General features: G+C 37.5%; 1 protein-coding gene across 3 annotated transcripts in view; it reads right to left on the bottom strand.

Annotated features, from left to right (window-relative positions):
* The window catches only part of ZNF292 (zinc finger protein 292), a 56,130-nt gene that overhangs the window by 13,041 nt on the left and 25,769 nt on the right, over positions 1-17,320 (bottom strand). The window contains exons 3-7 of one of the 3 annotated variants that reach the window (XM_051777909.1): positions 16,749-16,827; positions 15,285-15,420; positions 4,582-4,784; positions 1,629-1,765; positions 297-438 (exon numbers count right to left, since the gene is read on the bottom strand). In XM_051777909.1, coding sequence (XP_051633869.1) covers positions 297-438; positions 1,629-1,765; positions 4,582-4,784; positions 15,285-15,420; positions 16,749-16,827 — 697 coding nt within the window. Of the gene's footprint in view, positions 1-296; positions 439-1,628; positions 1,766-4,581; positions 4,787-5,358; positions 5,446-15,284; positions 15,421-15,642; positions 15,826-16,748; positions 16,828-17,320 lie in introns of those variants that run through there. The other 2 variants (XM_051777911.1, XM_051777912.1) reach the window with 2 other exon arrangements.

Raw genomic sequence — 17,320 nt, 5'->3', positions numbered from 1 at the left:
TAATAGCCTCACCTTCAGTGTTTCCTTCATCTCAGTTGCTGGCAGTCAGATTTTCTGTCTACTGGCCCTGCCCCCCACACCCATTTTTTTCCAAAGAAACAAGGAAGCTTTAATGATTCAAAATGAATCAACTTTTAATGTAGAAAGAAGTTGCTATAGCCTTTCCTAAAACCAGTTAGGATTGCCCCAAGGTTGATGCTGTACAGCAAGACAGGCTATCCAAGAAGCTTTCATAAATTTTCCTGATTACAGTTCTATTAAAAGTGCCAAAAATATTCTTTTACGAGTATCCTTACCTCTGAATTAATTACTTTAATCAGGAAGAAAATGTGATAAACAGTCTTAGTTAACACAGACAGTTGACGACATCTCTCTAGATACACTTGAATAGAAGGCTCTACCCTTTGCTGCAGTTTACTCCAGAAAAGAGTCAGTTCCCTAGAACAAGAGAACAATATTTCAGGGCCAGCAATGTAACCACTGATCTGATCACAAGAAATGCAAGACTGAGAACAGTTTCCATTTTGTCTTTGGAAAAGGAAAAAATCTGAATTTATTCAAACATTATCTTAGCAAGAAAAGCTTTTATTAAAATACCCATGCTATTAGTATCTAAATTTAAAAATTATGACAATGACTCAGTTCCAGAAGGTCAGTTCAGAATAAAACCAGTATTACCATACTTTATGCTACATAATTTACAGACTCATGATGTGGTCTTAAAAAAAAAAAAAAAAAAAGAAAGGTCTTGTACAGTAGTTTGACTGGAACTGTACGCTCCTGAACTTTTACTAATTACTAACTGCTATAGAAGATTGCCTTTTCTCTGTGGTAGATGCATTTTTTTCCTCAAGTTGCTCTGCTTTAAGAGCTGAATCTGACTGTGATTTAGTGAGAAATTAGCCCCCCAACACCAAACAGTAATTATCATCTACTTTATCTCACTACTTCATTCCTCCTAAGGTGCAAATAGCCAAGAGTTCCTAGCACCTTGTGGAATGGTGTAACCCCCTAACTTTTACCAGAATCTCTTGAAGCAAAATCCTGCATTAGCAGTTTTCTCCTGCTGCTGCACATAAAAAGATGCACAAACAAAGCTAATCCTTCAGGAATTGTACAGGTTTGCAAGTTAGCAGATGGAAATTCAGACTCTAACAGCTCAAATATCTGCCAACAAAGACCAGTTATTTGCTCCCACATTAAAGAAAGGAAGCCCTAAACAACAAGTATCTCCATCTAATTTATTACTGTAGTTATAGTAGTGAAGAGCTCCTCCTTTAATAAAAGTGCATTAGAAAAAGAAACATTGTGTTATTACAGAAGGACAAATGGGAACAGTACTTACCCATTAAATGTTGACATAATGTTGACTAGTTGCCTGTAGATATTCAATTTCTTATTTCTACAGAAAAATTATTAACCAGCTATTGGTATTTGCCTCATCACATGTTTGGCCTTCAAATTCTCATAATCCTTTTTTTTTTAAGCTCTCCAAGAGCCTTATCTCCCTCCTGTTTAGCTCACAGATTTTATCAGCTGAAGAAAATTCACTTATGGCTTATGTATCAGCTCTAACTTTTCCAGACCAAATTTTTGTTCCACTAGACAAAAACAAGATTCAAACTCACCAGGCACAGTACATCTCCCCTTGCTGCAGCTGGCGAGATAGAAATGCTGCACACAAAATTAGAGCACTTTTTTCATCTCCATCAGACTCTAGGTTACAGATCATTTCCAGAGCATCTTTGCAATCCACTTCTGTAATCTAGAAGGGAGGAAAGGATAGAACAAGAAAAGAACAAGACTAAGAAAGTGTTTTCAATTTCAGTCATCTGAGCCTTTGCAAAGATAGTAATTTAGAACTTGGTGAATATTTAGATGAGCTTAAAAAACAAATCAGTACATTCCTAGACAGATTGTCAAAACTGACTATGTCACCAGAAAAACCGTTTTATTGAAGTGAATATAAACTAGTTTCTCAGACATATGACTTATTTGTATCTACTGTCCCAGTAACCTAAGAATTTTGAAGTACAACATTAATTACTAATATATATTACATTAATCTTATAATTGTGATACACAGATTTATAGCTTTAAATTGCAGCCTAACACAGAAATAAAACTACCTGAAATTCTAACTCGGTTTACTTGTCCCTGATGTTACTACTGCTTAATACTACAGCTGGGTGATCTGAAGTTTAACACAAATGCTCCAGTATTTTTTTAAAAAATCAAAGATACAAAGGAAAAGGAAAGCTGTACATTAAGAAGCAGGTCAACTGAATGCTCTTCTAGAAGAACACTACAGTCTCTAGAATATAATTTGTTTGTTAAAGTTCTTAGTTTCATGGCATATCAAAGGAAAAACCACATTTGCCCAGTAGTACTAGACAGCTGTATCAGTACTGAACCAGCGCACTTGTTATAACAACTACTGTCTAATTTGATTCTCATCAGACTGGCCTGATTACATCAATTAGTGCATCTGGCAGGACATGCTAGTATTTATTCTTTGACACCAGCAGCTAAAGAATAGTTTGACCATGGCAGCAGCACTGTTGGAATTCTCTCTTCAGAAATCACAAGACCCTCCAAAGCAAGAACCAGAAGTGTCCACTCCAACACCCATGTGGTTTGGATAAGTACTTCGGATAAGGTGGCAGCACAGCTGCATTGGGCACCGTGGCATCCAGCTACTGCTCCAGCAATCAAACTACAATGTTGAACAGTACAACTACTCATTTTTACCTCTAAATTGACACTTTAGGAATATACTCATAACCTTTCACTGAACGTCATTTGAGGTTTAATAACCTCAAAGTCATCTTCTAAAGAAAACTGCCTTTCTTAAGATGGAACAGTATAACTGTTATAGCAATTTAGACTGAAGGTCTGCTTTGCTCAGTGCCCCATTTCAGACAGGGACTATCAATTAAAAGCTTAGAGAAGAATATGGCAAACTGAACTTACAATAACACAATTTTTTTCATGAAAAGCTTTACCAACCTCTCAGACTTCCTAAGGGACCCAGTTTTCAACAAAGGTCTGTGTAGGTCCAGCCATGAAGTCTGTCAGTCTAGCATTTCACATACTGCAGATCTGAATTCTTCACATTATTGAAGCAAACTACTAGACTAATTCAAGCTGAAAATGACCTCAAATGCTACTTTTCTGTCTAACAGATATAAAAATTTTCACACCACTAATATAGTTTTTTACAGTTTATTTTTTTTTACAATTTTCTTGCTGTTCTCACACTACAAAATTACTGTCCTTCTCAGTTCATAAGTCCACCTTGACATGTTAAAGCATATCTGCCTTCTCTTGGTAATACGTGATCTTTCCAGAATGATTAGTAATACTGGAAACATTGCTGCAAGCTGAAGCTGCAAATCTAAGCAATCCAAGCAACCCAAAGATTGGAAATATCTGAATTAGGTTCTCTGTGATAACTCAATTTGAACTTAGCAGTACATTATGGCATCCAAAGAAAAAAGGCTCCCCCCCCTTCCTTTTGGGGATTCACAGCTCATTCACTGAACGAGTCCATTCTGCTCTGGGAGCACGGTGGGGCTGAGTAATAAAGGGGAGCATATTTGCAGGCTCATAAATTCCAAGTTCCATTGAATGTCTTCAAGAAACAAGGATAAGACTGCACAGCCCTTTCACAGCCCCTCCTGAGCCTGTTCGGGCAGGGTTTGCAGCAGTTAGAGCTGGGAGAGCAAGACAAATCGAATCCTACTGAGCTGAAGAACAAGGTCAGTGAGAAGCTGTCATCTTGGAATTTAGTCTAAACTAGGGTAGGAAACTTTTTCAGCTCAAATCAGTGCATAGCTTTCATCTCTTTATGATCAACTGCAATATGCTTAATACTTTTTATTAACATAAAAAGACAGCAATAACAAAAAGACAGTAGAGATACAGACAGACAAGAAAAGCGACGATTGCAGTTAATTATCCTTTAAGAAGGAAAAAAGCTCAGCTAAAACTTTGGGATGGGATAAGAAATGAAGATGCCACCTGAAAGAATGCAAAAGAGCAAAACTGTCATCTCCTGTTTGACTTCTGAATTTAAATTAGAAGGATTTTATATTACAAACCAGATGAAGTATCTGATTTCACCTTCTATCGCACCCAGGAATTTGGGTCAAAAGAGGTTACATTTATTCTCTGAACTGCAAGTAGCATCTAAAGGGCCCCATTCTATGTATTAGGTACACAAAAAGCTATAGCTAAAATAGTAAGAATCGGAAAACCATTATCTTCATCTTACTAATGCAATCTGAGGCAGAGTTTTAAAATACTTCAAGTAAAATTAAAAAAGTTGTGGCAGAGAAATGCCTACAAGCAGAAAATGCCTACTAGCAACTTAATATTAACACTCCCACAAGTGTTTTGAGTCATGACTACTCAGTTTAGAATTGACTTAAATGAAAAGAAGAAACAAAATACCAAAAATATCTTTAGATCATATTTTAAGAGAAAAACCTCTTCTACAGAAAGCGAGCCTATGACTAGTGATTTTATTATCATTAAAGAAATGAGCCTAAAAAAAAAATCCTTCAGTTTTTTACTTACTTCTTCCATTAGCTTTTCATTTGGTGATCCTGAACAAAGACAGACCAGGTAGGTTTGTTTGAAATTGCCTTTTGCACTGATTTCTGGATGGTCAGAGCAGAGTTTTGCCAGGGCAGTAGCTTGCGTTAATTGCTTTGTTTTCATTAGGTGCTTAATACGCATATCCAGCAGGACAGGGCCTTCAGACACTAAAAATTCATTCACTTAAAAAAAAAAAAAAAAGCCAAAACATTATATGCATGTTGCAGAGTTAACAGACGACATTTACTCATTTACGGTTGACCCCAGAAATTTATACAAATCAAAACAGTCACAAAAGGTATGAAGCAAAGATGAGGAAAAGCTTCTGTGTGAACTGTACTTCTTTATCGTAAGAATTCCCTGTCACAGGCCTTGTATCTACTTGCAGGTTTTAATTAATTCTAATTTCTTGGCAAAACAGATACACAAAACAAATTTAGAAAGCACATAAATATTAAAATATTTAGATACCCTTTAATTATAGCTCTACAGAAAGGCAACACAAAGCCACTGCTCTCACATCCTTTGTACATTTGTGCTACACCTTTGCTAACAGTTGCCTTTTAAAGATCTTGCTATTAAAGGATATATCTGAACTGCTTTTTATTGGTGTTACGTTTTGTATACACATCCATAGAATGCAGTCAAACTTATTTAGAAGTTTTTCAATACAAATAAGTTTCCTACAAAAAGAGGTTTATCTTGTATACATTTGACTGTGTATAGTTTAAAACTTATAAGACATGGGTATTATCTGTATTTTTCAGATATGCTCCTACCAGAGTTAAACTCTGTATTCTATGCTAACAACTCAACTCTAGGTGCTCTAGGGGAAGGCATAAGAATCCTAAAAAAGGGGAGTACAGGTTAACAGTCCTATTCTTAAATATACATCTTGAGTCTAATCCAGATCTTCAAGACCAAAACTGTTTCAGCTTTGAAGCATGAGGTGTAGTACTACCTTCAAAATATTTAAAGTTAGTTATTAAAACTAGACACCTAGGCAATCACTTTTGCTTAATTCTTTTGACATCAAATCCTCCCTGAGGCAACTGTTTCCTCAACGTGGATATACACTGAATAAAAAAATATTTTGGTTTTCAATTATCCATATTTCAATTTCATGACATATTCTCAAATCTTTTAAAATCAGCAGAATTCAGAATTTTCTACTGTTTTTTGTTTCCATTCTTTCGTGACAAACAGCAGATTCATTATACACTTTCACTAATAGGGTAAAATGTTGATCTTTTCTAAACGAGCTTTTTTCCAGCCTTTGAGTATTTTCATCCCCCCTTCCCGAAACCTTTCAGAGGCATTTCCACTGCTCACTTTCTGACACATCTTGGTAGAAACCTTCATGATATTAATCTTAATTTACTCGCCCTTAATTTCACTTGAATCATGTTACCCGTTTACTTAATTAATGTTTTCTTGACTTTTAAAGTCCTGTTTGGTCTTAATGAAATAAGTATTTTCAGCATGTGAAAAATTGTGTCTCTAGTATTTGGAGTCTTAGTATATCAAACATGAAGTTTACTAAAGGAAAAATAATTATCTCATTTTATTCTTTGCTTCCTCCCATCCTAGTTAGTTTTTGATTCATGACTGTCATTTTATCTCATGATTTCTCCTTTTTCTAGCTACTTATACAGAATATTGCTAAAAGTCCATCTTGAAATTGAAATTAGGTCAACTGTGTTCTTTATCACTTTAGTACACAAAATTTTAGGGCAGAATATATAGCCTTTTGCAGAAATCAGGCTTGTTAGACCTCATCAGTATCTTTCATGCATTTTCAGATTTATAGTTGAATTATCATTCCAACCAATTTCTCGATTATTTATTCAGGATTCTTGTGCCCTGTGACAAATGATCAGCGATAACTAACTCATGCGTAAAAATACCCAAATTAAATATTAATTCCTTCTTCCTCTCCCCATGTTGATGAAGCTACAACCAGATTTTTATTCACACAGGAACAAAGGAAAACCAGAGTGCACTAAAAGACAATTGGCAGACAGTAGCCATTTTTTGTATTTATTAGAGGACATTTGCCTTTTAAGCAGCAGATGAACGTTCCTTTAATGTCATTACCAATGCCTTACAAAAAACGTTCATACTCTTGTCAACCCACAAATGACCCAGTGATTAACTACATTCAATAGTTTCAGCCTTGCTCTTCCTCTACCAGGTTCCAATAATCCGTTCACTCATAACATTTAGTCCCAGATAGTCTGCCTGGAATAACATTGGAACATTTTACCTTATGTCTGTAACAAGATACAGGAAGACCTTAGACTTTAAGCTATATCGGTAACCCAAGATGTTTCACTCTGATTTATTATTATAATTATTGCATTTAATATTTCAGACTCTATGTTCTGACTGCTAGAACACAGTAATCCCCTTCCTTTAGTGTTTACTGCTTCAGCCAGCCTGTGTTGCATAAGCATCAGAACATTTTCTGTTATCTTCTCAACAAGATATAGAAAGACCTCAGGGTTAAAGCTACATATTAGCTCTTAAACCTTTATTCTAATCCAAGTGATTATAATCATGAAGTTTAACATTTGAAAGCTCATTCAAAACATGAATTTTAATTATATTTATTTCGTAACTGAACTACAGATGACATTTTTAGACAAAAACAGTGCCCAAGGTTACAGGAGTAAATCTTTGATGAGGAACAGTCTTAAGGATGAGATTTTGACAGTTTTGTGGGTTTTTTGTTTTTTAACATTCAATAAATATGTTTTATCTTGCAATATCTATTTCAAAAGTTATTGTAGAAAAATAGTAACAAATTGACAATTGTAAATTCATAAAACCGCTTTGAGGCATAAGTGCTTTTCTAGCACAAGTCACTGAATTGAGCACAAACCCTGAAGTATTTAATGGGAATGATTCTTGGAAAAATTATTAAATGTAATTTTAGTGCAATGTTCCCCTGCTCATTGAAATTTGCAAATATGTTTGTGCAAGGCACGTGCAGAATTCATGTAAAATTACAGAACTAACATGAGAGAAAAAAAGACGAGCAGATGACATTTGACAGGTGGTACAATGATCTACTCACTCTAGTAAATTAGCTTGCGGATACTGGACTATAACCTTTTAGACACAGTTTCCCTGTTACTCCCTTGAATCCCATAGCTGGCATGTCAGGTCCTACTAACCAAGGGATTCCACGCCAAGTCTGCGAGGACGACCATGAACGTTTATTACAGAAAATGTTTATACTATACTATGGATTAAAACAGAGAAAAAGTAATCCATAGATTAGCAGCACATGAGTGCAGGAACAACCCACAAGCACAATTCTGCAGTAAGAGGTTCTCTATGGTTGACAGTCCACACACGTATGTCGTGTTTTGGCTGACCAGAGGACTTGTAGAGCACAAAGCAAAAAACATCTGCCTTATAAAGCACTCATAATCCTACTACGCTACCCTTCATCACTTGCAGGGTAGGTATAGATTTATCTACCACAGACCTTTATGTCTTCTCAACCTTGCTCTGGCCAAGAAGGATGAAACCAGGGAGTGAATGTACATGTGGACAACCCACCTCAAAGAACTTCACTTACTAGTCAGTAACCCTCTTTAGTCATCTTCAGGTGTCTGCCCACATGTGCATTCACACTGTGGGTGACTCTGAACTGGACTCCATACCTTCATATTTACCAGGAGCTGGGACTCAGAATCCTTCATACAAACAGTAACTCAGCACAATTCTGTTGAATGCAGCACCAATCCCAGATGCCTTTATGATGGCATACTGTCTGGTGAAAGGGTAAAAAGTCCACAGGGCTTCTTTGAATATACCCAGAATGAAAACACTAGGTTTTTTGTTTCTCTCAAAAGTGAGGCTGCTGGTATCATTCAACTTCTGGTGACAGATGCTCTGATTACTGAAAATAGTTCCATGTTGGCTGTTAAATTCTGCCTTTTATCCATATTGATAATCACTGAATAGTGATGGTAATATCCTTGATGCTTTTTTCAGTGGGACATTCTTCAGAAGCCTGCCTACTACATTTACACTTATGAAAAATTCAAGAACTTAACTCTTGGCATCCAGGTTTAAATCTCTAAGGGTAGTCAGAATCAGGTATCAAAAAAGCAGTGGCAGCATGGCTTTCTGTCAGGTTATCCAAGCTCGTTTTCCTCTAGACAGTTCCTCCACTCACCCTCAGTACCAGCTGAGGAGATACCAATGATAGCTTTGAAGGATTACACCATCACTACCAGAAAATGACCATCTCAAGGATGGAAGAACAAGTTCGTTCTGAACAGCACAAGCCACACTGACAGAAACTGAGGATCAAAGTGCAGTAGTAGAGTGTTTCACCACTGAATAGGCTATCACATAACCCCAAACACTGAGGCGTAATGCAGCTTTCAGTCAATGGCACACTAAGAAATAAGGCTGGACAGACAGCCACACAACTTCAGGAAACCTATATTTTTGGTTGTCGTGAATTCAAATCAGCTTTAATTCTAGAATAAGATCAGTCCTGGTCTCAAATTAGGCTATCTGGTAGTTCAGGAGGTATCCAGTAAGACAAAAGACACACTGTGATGTGAAAAAGTAAGACAACCTTAGTAAGGTTTCCTTCCCTAAACAATTAATGAAGTGGAGAAATGTGGAAAATTCTTCTCTCCAAATACATGTACTTCTTGTTCATCATATGCAATGTCAAGAAAAAAAGCAGTCATGCAGGTGAATTCTGAAGCAGAAGCAGGTCCAGTCAGCATGCAAATGCAATGAAATGTCTGACAGCAACATGGAACCAGCTGATGAGTGCATGAGCAGGTGAACCATTTCCTTTCTGACTAGTCAGTGATCACAGCTAATACAGCCTTCTTGAATTTAATGGTGTGGATATTTTATTTTCATATGTCCTTCCAGATTTCCTTCTGCTTTGGTACTGAGACTAGTTGTTCCCACTATCTGAGGCTCATGGTAAGTGACAGAGTGGTGCTCCACAGCAAAGAATGTTACCAATCTGCTCCCAATGGATCTTTGAAATATTATTTGAGAAGACTGGTACTTTGCTATCCCTGTGACCCAATGGGATTCCATAATTTTGGGCGATACTTCTCAAATGTCTACAATGCTACATAAACAAAACTCCAAATCTGACAAACGTTCTTTAAAGGCAGGAGATAGGTTTAGGGTGGAAAAAGAGGAAAATTCACATGAACAAACAAGTAGTTTACAGATCCTATGCACACTTTTAAGAGGTAATACTGCTGAGGAACCAGAGTTTGAATAAGGAAGTTGCAGCCTAGTCACATAATTGTTGTCCTGTTAGGTAAAGACATAGGCAAGAGACAGAGGCAAGAAACAAGAAGATATGAGGAACTGGGGGAAGGATCTGTCCTTTCAGCACTGAACTGCTTACATGGAACATTGCCTGGGAGCTCTTAAATTAATGCAGATTGATCCATGACGCAAAACCAAACAGATCTGGGAAACTCAGAAGGAGTTTCTCAGAAAATCTCTCAGATGGCAGTCACAAGTAATGCTGTCAACTCCAGATAGGCACTGAGGAGGCCCACAGATGATAACCAAAGATCCTACTGGCAATTCAGTTGCTGCAAATAAATTTTCTTTGGAGTCACAGCCAAGAACAAGCTCATCAGGGATCCAAATACTCATTTCCAGGCTATTCCTCCACACAATACAGATTAGCATTGTGGGAACAAGTACAGCCACAAATGACAATGGTCATGTTTCACTTGCAGAGGAAGACAGATAAATTTTCTTCAGAAACAACTCAAGTGGGGTATCAGCATTAAACAGTTCCCAAGAAGAGATTCTCTTTTATTCTCTTTTATTTATTATTATAGAATCTAGTACCTGAAGCGGCGTTTTCCAACTTCTGTGGTCATGGACTAAAAATCCAGGGCCATGCCAATGTTTGTCACCCAAGCAGGTGACAAAACAAGTAGCTGAATACTTCTAATGTGAAAAGATCTTATATGTGCACAAAACCACAAATCTGCATCTACTGTATGCATGTAATTCCTGCACTACAGTTCAAAACGGATTTTACTATTTTAGATCATTGTACTGTATCAACATCTTGTAGTAACACAGCAATACTCATCAGCAAAGAAATCAGTGACAGGCATGCTGTTCTCAACACTGCTTTAAACAACTGGGTATTCATCCTCTAGTTTTTTTTCAAGCTCCTTAGTGCACAAATCCTTACAAACACACATTCATCAGAAAACCAAGCAGTGCCCAAGGCAGTCAGGAGTAAGACAAACACTTAATGGCATGGCACTCAGAGAACAGTCTCCCTAACATCTTAGGAAGCGAGTACTTCCTGCTCATATTTAGGTGGAGCCAATGCAACAGACTATTCTCAAAACTAGGAGTGCAAGAGAACAACCCAGTTCAGAGAAGCCTGCATTTCCTCATCTGTAATCAGAACGAAAAAGCTGCACTGTGTGATCAGAGAACATGAACTTATCTCACACTATGTCCTGGATTTGTAGAACTGAAAATAAAGGAATCCAAAAGTATCGATCTCTGAGATGAAACAGACACCTAGCTGCACTTCCTACAGGAGATGCAAAGAGGCAAACTGTCCTTCAGGAGTCAACAACAGAGGCCTTCCATAAGAGATAATCACCGACTCAGTAAATACCCAGTTATGGCAAAGATTCTGAATAGGTCATAATTGAGATGACTAAAACTGGAATAAAATAAAAAAACCATGAAGGAATAACTGAAACAAATAGAGGCATCAAAAGCTTAAGAGGATGATCAGGAAAAACACCTCCAATCTCAACTAATAATTTCACCTCCAACAGACAAATGTTTACGCTAGCCATTACTCAAAGACTGAGTTAATCAAGTCTGTCAAATGATAATAACCCCGTGTAACAAGCTGAGTGCTTAAATACCTGGGAACTTCTGAAATAGCAAATGGTAAAGGCAACATTAAGAACAAAAAGCAAAGTCCTGTAAGTGACATTTACAAATATTCCAAAGACTCTTATACTGGAGTTCAGGTTGAAGACTGCTAAGAGGCAGTTGTCCACTAAGAGAGGATAAGTGGTAGAACACTGGGAATGCTTGATTACAGGCAAGGAAAATAGGACAATAATTTTGGTATTATTAAAATATCCTTTCAATTAGCAAGAAGATGACACAAAATAATGCATTATTACAGAGAATGACAATAGCTAGAAAACAGCTTGTCAACTGAGATACAAAAATAGGGATGTGTAATGACAACAATCTTGCCACTGATACAAGCAACAACTGTTATAAGATTCAATCAATCAAGTACAAGGCAGAAACATCCCTGAGTAAACAACATTCAGAAGCAAAAGGAATCCTGTCTGTAAAAAACTTTGCAGGAAAACAATGATAAAATGAACAGTCATCAAAACCAAACTCATTACGAAATCACGAAATGGGTAAGGTTGGAAGGAACCACAATGATCCAACCTCCGTACTCAAGCAGGGTCATTCAAGAACACATTCCACAGGATTGAGCCCAGATAGTTCTTGAGTATCTGCAGGGAGGGAGACTCCATAACCTCTCTGGGCAATCTATTCCAGTGCATGGTCACCTGCACAGTAAAGAAGTTCTTCCTCATACTCAAGAGGAACTTCTGCACATCAGGTCCTGTCTGTTGCCTCTTGTCCTATTGCTTGGCACTACCAAGAAGAGCCTGACTTCATCTTGACACCCTCCCTTCAGATAGTTATAGACATGGGTGAGGTCCCCTCTCACTTGTCTCTTCTCAAGGCTGAGCAGGCTCAGCTCCCTTAGCCTTTCCTCATAAGAGATCCTCCAGTCCTTTAATCATCTTTGTAGCTCTCTGCTGGACCTGTTCCAGGAGCTCCATGTCTCTCTTGTACTGAAGGGCCCAGAAGCAGACACAGCACTCCAGATGTGGCCTCACCAGGGCAGAGCAGAGGGGCAGGATCACATCCCTTGACTGCTGGCAATGCTCTTCCTAAAGCACCCCAGTATACCACTGTCCTTGGCCACAAGGGTTGTCTCACAGACAATTTGTTGTCCATGAGGACCCCCAGGTCCTGCTCCACAGAGCTGCTATCCAGCAGGTCAGCCCTCAGTCTGTAATGGTACCTGGGGTTATTCCTCCCCAGGTGCAGGACCCTGCATTTGCCTTTGTTGAATTTCAGACAGTTCTTCTCTGCCCATCTCTCCAGTCTGTCAAGGTCCTTTTGAAGGACTGCATGGCCACTCCTCCCAGCTTTGTGCCATCAGTGAACTTGATGAAGGCACTCTACCGGTCTCTTGTGCCAGAGATTCCTGAGGGCTGGTTTTGTCATTGAAGATCAATGCAAAGAAGGTAAGTAACTCTGCCTTCCCTGTGTTTGCTGTCAACAGGGTTCTCTCTCCAGTTAATAATGGGCCTACACTATCCTTTGTCTTCCTTTTGTTACTGATGTATTTGAAAAAGCCCTTTTTATTGTCCTTGACATCCTTGGAAAGATTTAATTCCAGATGGGTCTTGGCCTTCCTTGTCTCATTTTGACTTGTTCCGACAACCTCTCTGTCTTCATTCCAAGTGGCCTGATTGCTTCCATCTCCTGTGTATTTCCTGCTTATGCTTGAGTAATGACAGGAGTTCTTTATTCAAGCATGCAGGTCTCTTGCCCCCTTTGCCTGATTTCTTGCTCATTGGAATGCATTGTTCTTGACCCTGGAAGAGATGATCCTTGAATATCAACCAGATCTATCAACCCTTTCCCCTGCAGGACCTGTTTCCGTGGGATTCTTCCAAGAAAATCACTAAAGATGCTAAGATGAGCTCTCCTGAAGTCCATGGTTACAATTGTACTTGCTACCCTGTGTCCTCCTCACCCAATGCTGAACTCATAAGGGAGTTCTTAAAAAGCCTCAACTATAAGGCGAGTAAAATATTAATTAAACCTCTCTCTTACAAGTACCTTTCTGTTATGATGGCTAGAGGGTGGTTGATAGGAAGCTAGTAAAGGAGTACACCAGGGAACTCTGAGAACTGCATGCAAATCCACAATCTCTATCAGATGCGTAATAAATAATTACAAGAAGTGACAAAATGTAAATCTTGTGGAAGAATAAGCACAACTTTTGTAAAAAAGAAAAAAAAAAAAACAGATTATACATTTACTGGACTTATCCAAGAGAGCTGTGGTAGTATGAATAAAAGGAGATATCCAATTAATTTTCTAAAGGCACTAAAAGAAGTCCCTCAAATCCTTAGAAGACAGCAACCTCTCTTGGTAGTAAAACAAAGATCCTTGTACAGGTAAATTATCAGTTAATAGAAAAAGAAAAGAAAAAAACCCCAACAAACTCAGTGGGTTTCCAGAGGATCTGTACCAGGGACCTCTACCTATGTCCAACATTTTTACAAACGTTTGGAAAGGGGCAGTAGAGAACAAGGTCACAAAACACGCTGACAAAAGCAGGGTAGTTAAAACATGCTAGCAGTCCATAATGTGGCATAACAGACAAAACTAAAATCTTGATAAAATCACCAAAATTATTTTCATTGAGGAAAAAATGTCCTAACTATATATAGAGAAAAACAGGCAGCATGCTAGGGGAAAGTGCTAACACTGAAACAGGTACTAGTCCTCAAGGAAGAAACATGTCTGGTTTAGTCCTGATTTAAGAAAACACTGGCTCAATGCTCAGTCAAGAAGCAAGTCTAATGCTAGGAAGCATTATGAAAGGAATGCAGAAGGAAGCAGAAAATCAGTACGCCTACGTACCGACTGCTGGATAAACCTTTGGTTCCCCATATGAGGAATGGGACAGTCAAGCAAGAAGATACAGAACAGATACAATCGAAGAGAGAAGATACGACAGTAGTCTAACGAATCATGTCTTATGATGCATTCATTAAAAGACACAAGAATTGTTTACTTGTTAACAAATAGAGATTATCATACGAAATAAGCAGGCACCATGCTAAAGGCAGGCAGATAGCAAGAGGAACTAGTTTACTTGATATAAGAACAGTGCAGCTCTGCCACAGATGCTCAGGTGTGACACTCATAAAGATTCTAAAACCAATTTTGCAAAGAACCAAAAAACCAGCTAAGACTTCTTTAACACAAGGATATCTCTTCTGAATTGCAATCATCAACAATGGAAATAATATATCAGGACAGTATCACTGTAAGCCCCTGTTGATCATACACCCTTCCCCACACAACTGCTATCAGCCATTCTCAGAACTCAGGTCCAAACGAATCTTCAGCAATGGCCCTCTTGGCATTTCGTAACTGAGTAAATGCCATTCTCATTATATATATATATAAATATATATATATATATATATATGTACAGTTTGGGGTTTTTTTGTTTACATCAAGTAATTTTTGTATTCTAGTACTGAACTTATCCCATTGCAAATTAGCCTGTATGTAAACTCCCTTCACACGGCTTATAAAGAAAACTGCAAGAGATCTCAAGGTATGATTATGTTTTGTGTGAAATGCCAACATAACTTGTCTATTCCTATGAACATAATCTCTTCATAATTCAGACAATGCTACACATATATTTATTTATACAGCTTATAAACTATCACAAACTATATGAAACAAAGAACTTCCATGTATCATAATAACATATCAGTGTATTATAAAAACGAGGTATATTTTATCCCAACCATAATTTTAAATTTTACCTTTATCTGGGTCCAACTGTTCCTGTGAAAGAATACCACACAATACTGGGTTCTTCCACACTCCTTTCTCTTGTGTAAGCGTAGTTAAAATGTGCAGTTCCCGGCTGCCATTTTCCATCAAGTTTTTATGAGCCACCTGAATAATATATTTTACAAAACAAAGTATTGTTAAAAAGACATTAAAAATGACTCTTTCACACTCCTTTATACCTTATGTGGAAAAAATAACCCCTTACCAGACAGAGAGTTAAATGTATAACAAACTATACTTAATATTCAGCCGATACAGATCTTACTTCTGCCACTATTGCCTAAGATTTAGGTTGAGAAACGAAAACAACTGAGTCCTCAAACTCACCTTGAGATTTAATAACAGGGCTACTTCTGAAATTTCTGAAACTAAATTTTGAAATAGGTCTCTCTTTTAAAAATGGACGAGCAATTTCTCTGGTCCACGTATTGGTCTGGTACCAGCTGCCTAAATTATTATTCTTCTCAAACGCTTCAGCGGCTCAATTTCTAAGTCCTGGAGACACTGAAAAAACATTTTTGTAATTGCGAAAGATTTTAGCTGTAAGACCTCACTGCATGGTTCTATGCAAATAAGATGAAAGCAGACTGGAGTCTTAAAATCAATTAAAATACTTTTCACTGCATTTATATACTAGTATAAATCTAGGAGTAGACATACACTTGGGAGCAAACAAAGTACCTGCAAAAATCAGCTGAAGTAGCGATGCACAACTTACACTGGTCCTTAAAAAAAAGAAGGTTCACATCTTTCTTTTCCCTTTTCTATTATTTTTTTACCTGCTCTGAAGGTTGTGGAACACCTCAGCAAACACATCTCTTCAGAACTGATTTATATAAGGCAGTTGCTAATCAAAATTCACTATAAAATAATCAGCCTTGCATCTTCCTATGTTATTTAGGCTGAGAATCCTGAGTCAACAGTATCTGGTCTTTTTCAGTATTATTCTTTCCTCCTCCCCAATCCCCTTTTCTTCTAAATTGTAGACAGGACCTCCCACTACATATTTGTGATAAATACTGAGGAGCAGAACTTGTTCCAACACTCTCCTTTAAAGTAGAGCTCTAACCTTAACCAGCTAGTGCCCTCTGTGAGATCTAACAATCCTGCAGTATCAAGAGGTCTTTCATTCATAAGTTTCAAATGTACAACCACATATAGTAAATAATGACTTATATGATGATATTTCATTTCTAGGAGTGTTAACAGACAAATATATCTTAAAACATGAATTTTCTTTCAATAGTGTGTAAATATTTTTTCTCCACAGTTGCTGCATGCAGGTGAACATGAGCTTCAGCAATTACTGCAGAGTACACAGGATTTCCAGCTGAAGGCTTTGCTCTTTACAGACATGCTACATGCTCAACATTCCTAAGTTTCCAAACCATTCTGAAAAGCTATTAAGACTTCACTCCATGAATCAAACTCACCTGTACAAAAGCCTGAAATTCTTCCCATTTATTTTCAGGTAAATCCAGAGGCAGACACAGTAGAAGTTCAATACAGCTTCTGGAAGTCAAATGGAAGAATCATTTGAGGCAATTTTTGACTTTTAAAACGTATAATCAACAATTCTTTATTCTAATATCCTAACAGTTATTTGTTTGAAACATCAGTCACAAAAGTTTGCTTTCTTTGAACGCATAAAGAAAAGAAGGTCCTAGACACTCTTGCAGAAACAGTGAAAGCAAACTCTCTAAAGATACTGTTAAAAAAATAAAAAAAAAAAGGATTTGTCATCAAATCTGATCCTCTAAAAGCCTGTGTAAACTGATGCACTTTCAGATTGCAAGCAGATCAATAGTAGCAAAGTGTTTCAAGCCAGGAATGTTGGCTTGCCCTATATCAGGAGTCCTTCTTGCCTCATTTCAAACAATGAAAGATATTTTCTCTCACATATAGCATCCACCACGAGGAAGGTAGGTGCTTCCTAACCTTTTTAACACCAAATTGGGAAAGCATTTAGGCAGTGCAAAGTTAAAACTGTACAGGTTGGTTTTAG

The sequence above is a fragment of the Manacus candei genome, unplaced genomic scaffold, assembly GCF_025592945.1.
Source record: "Manacus candei isolate 608988 ecotype Guabito, Panama unplaced genomic scaffold, ASM2559294v1 h1tg000011l, whole genome shotgun sequence".
Taxonomy (NCBI): Eukaryota; Metazoa; Chordata; class Aves; order Passeriformes; family Pipridae; genus Manacus; species Manacus candei.
Note: the sequence above shows the minus strand (reverse complement) of the source record. Positions and strands in the feature narration are given on the sequence as shown.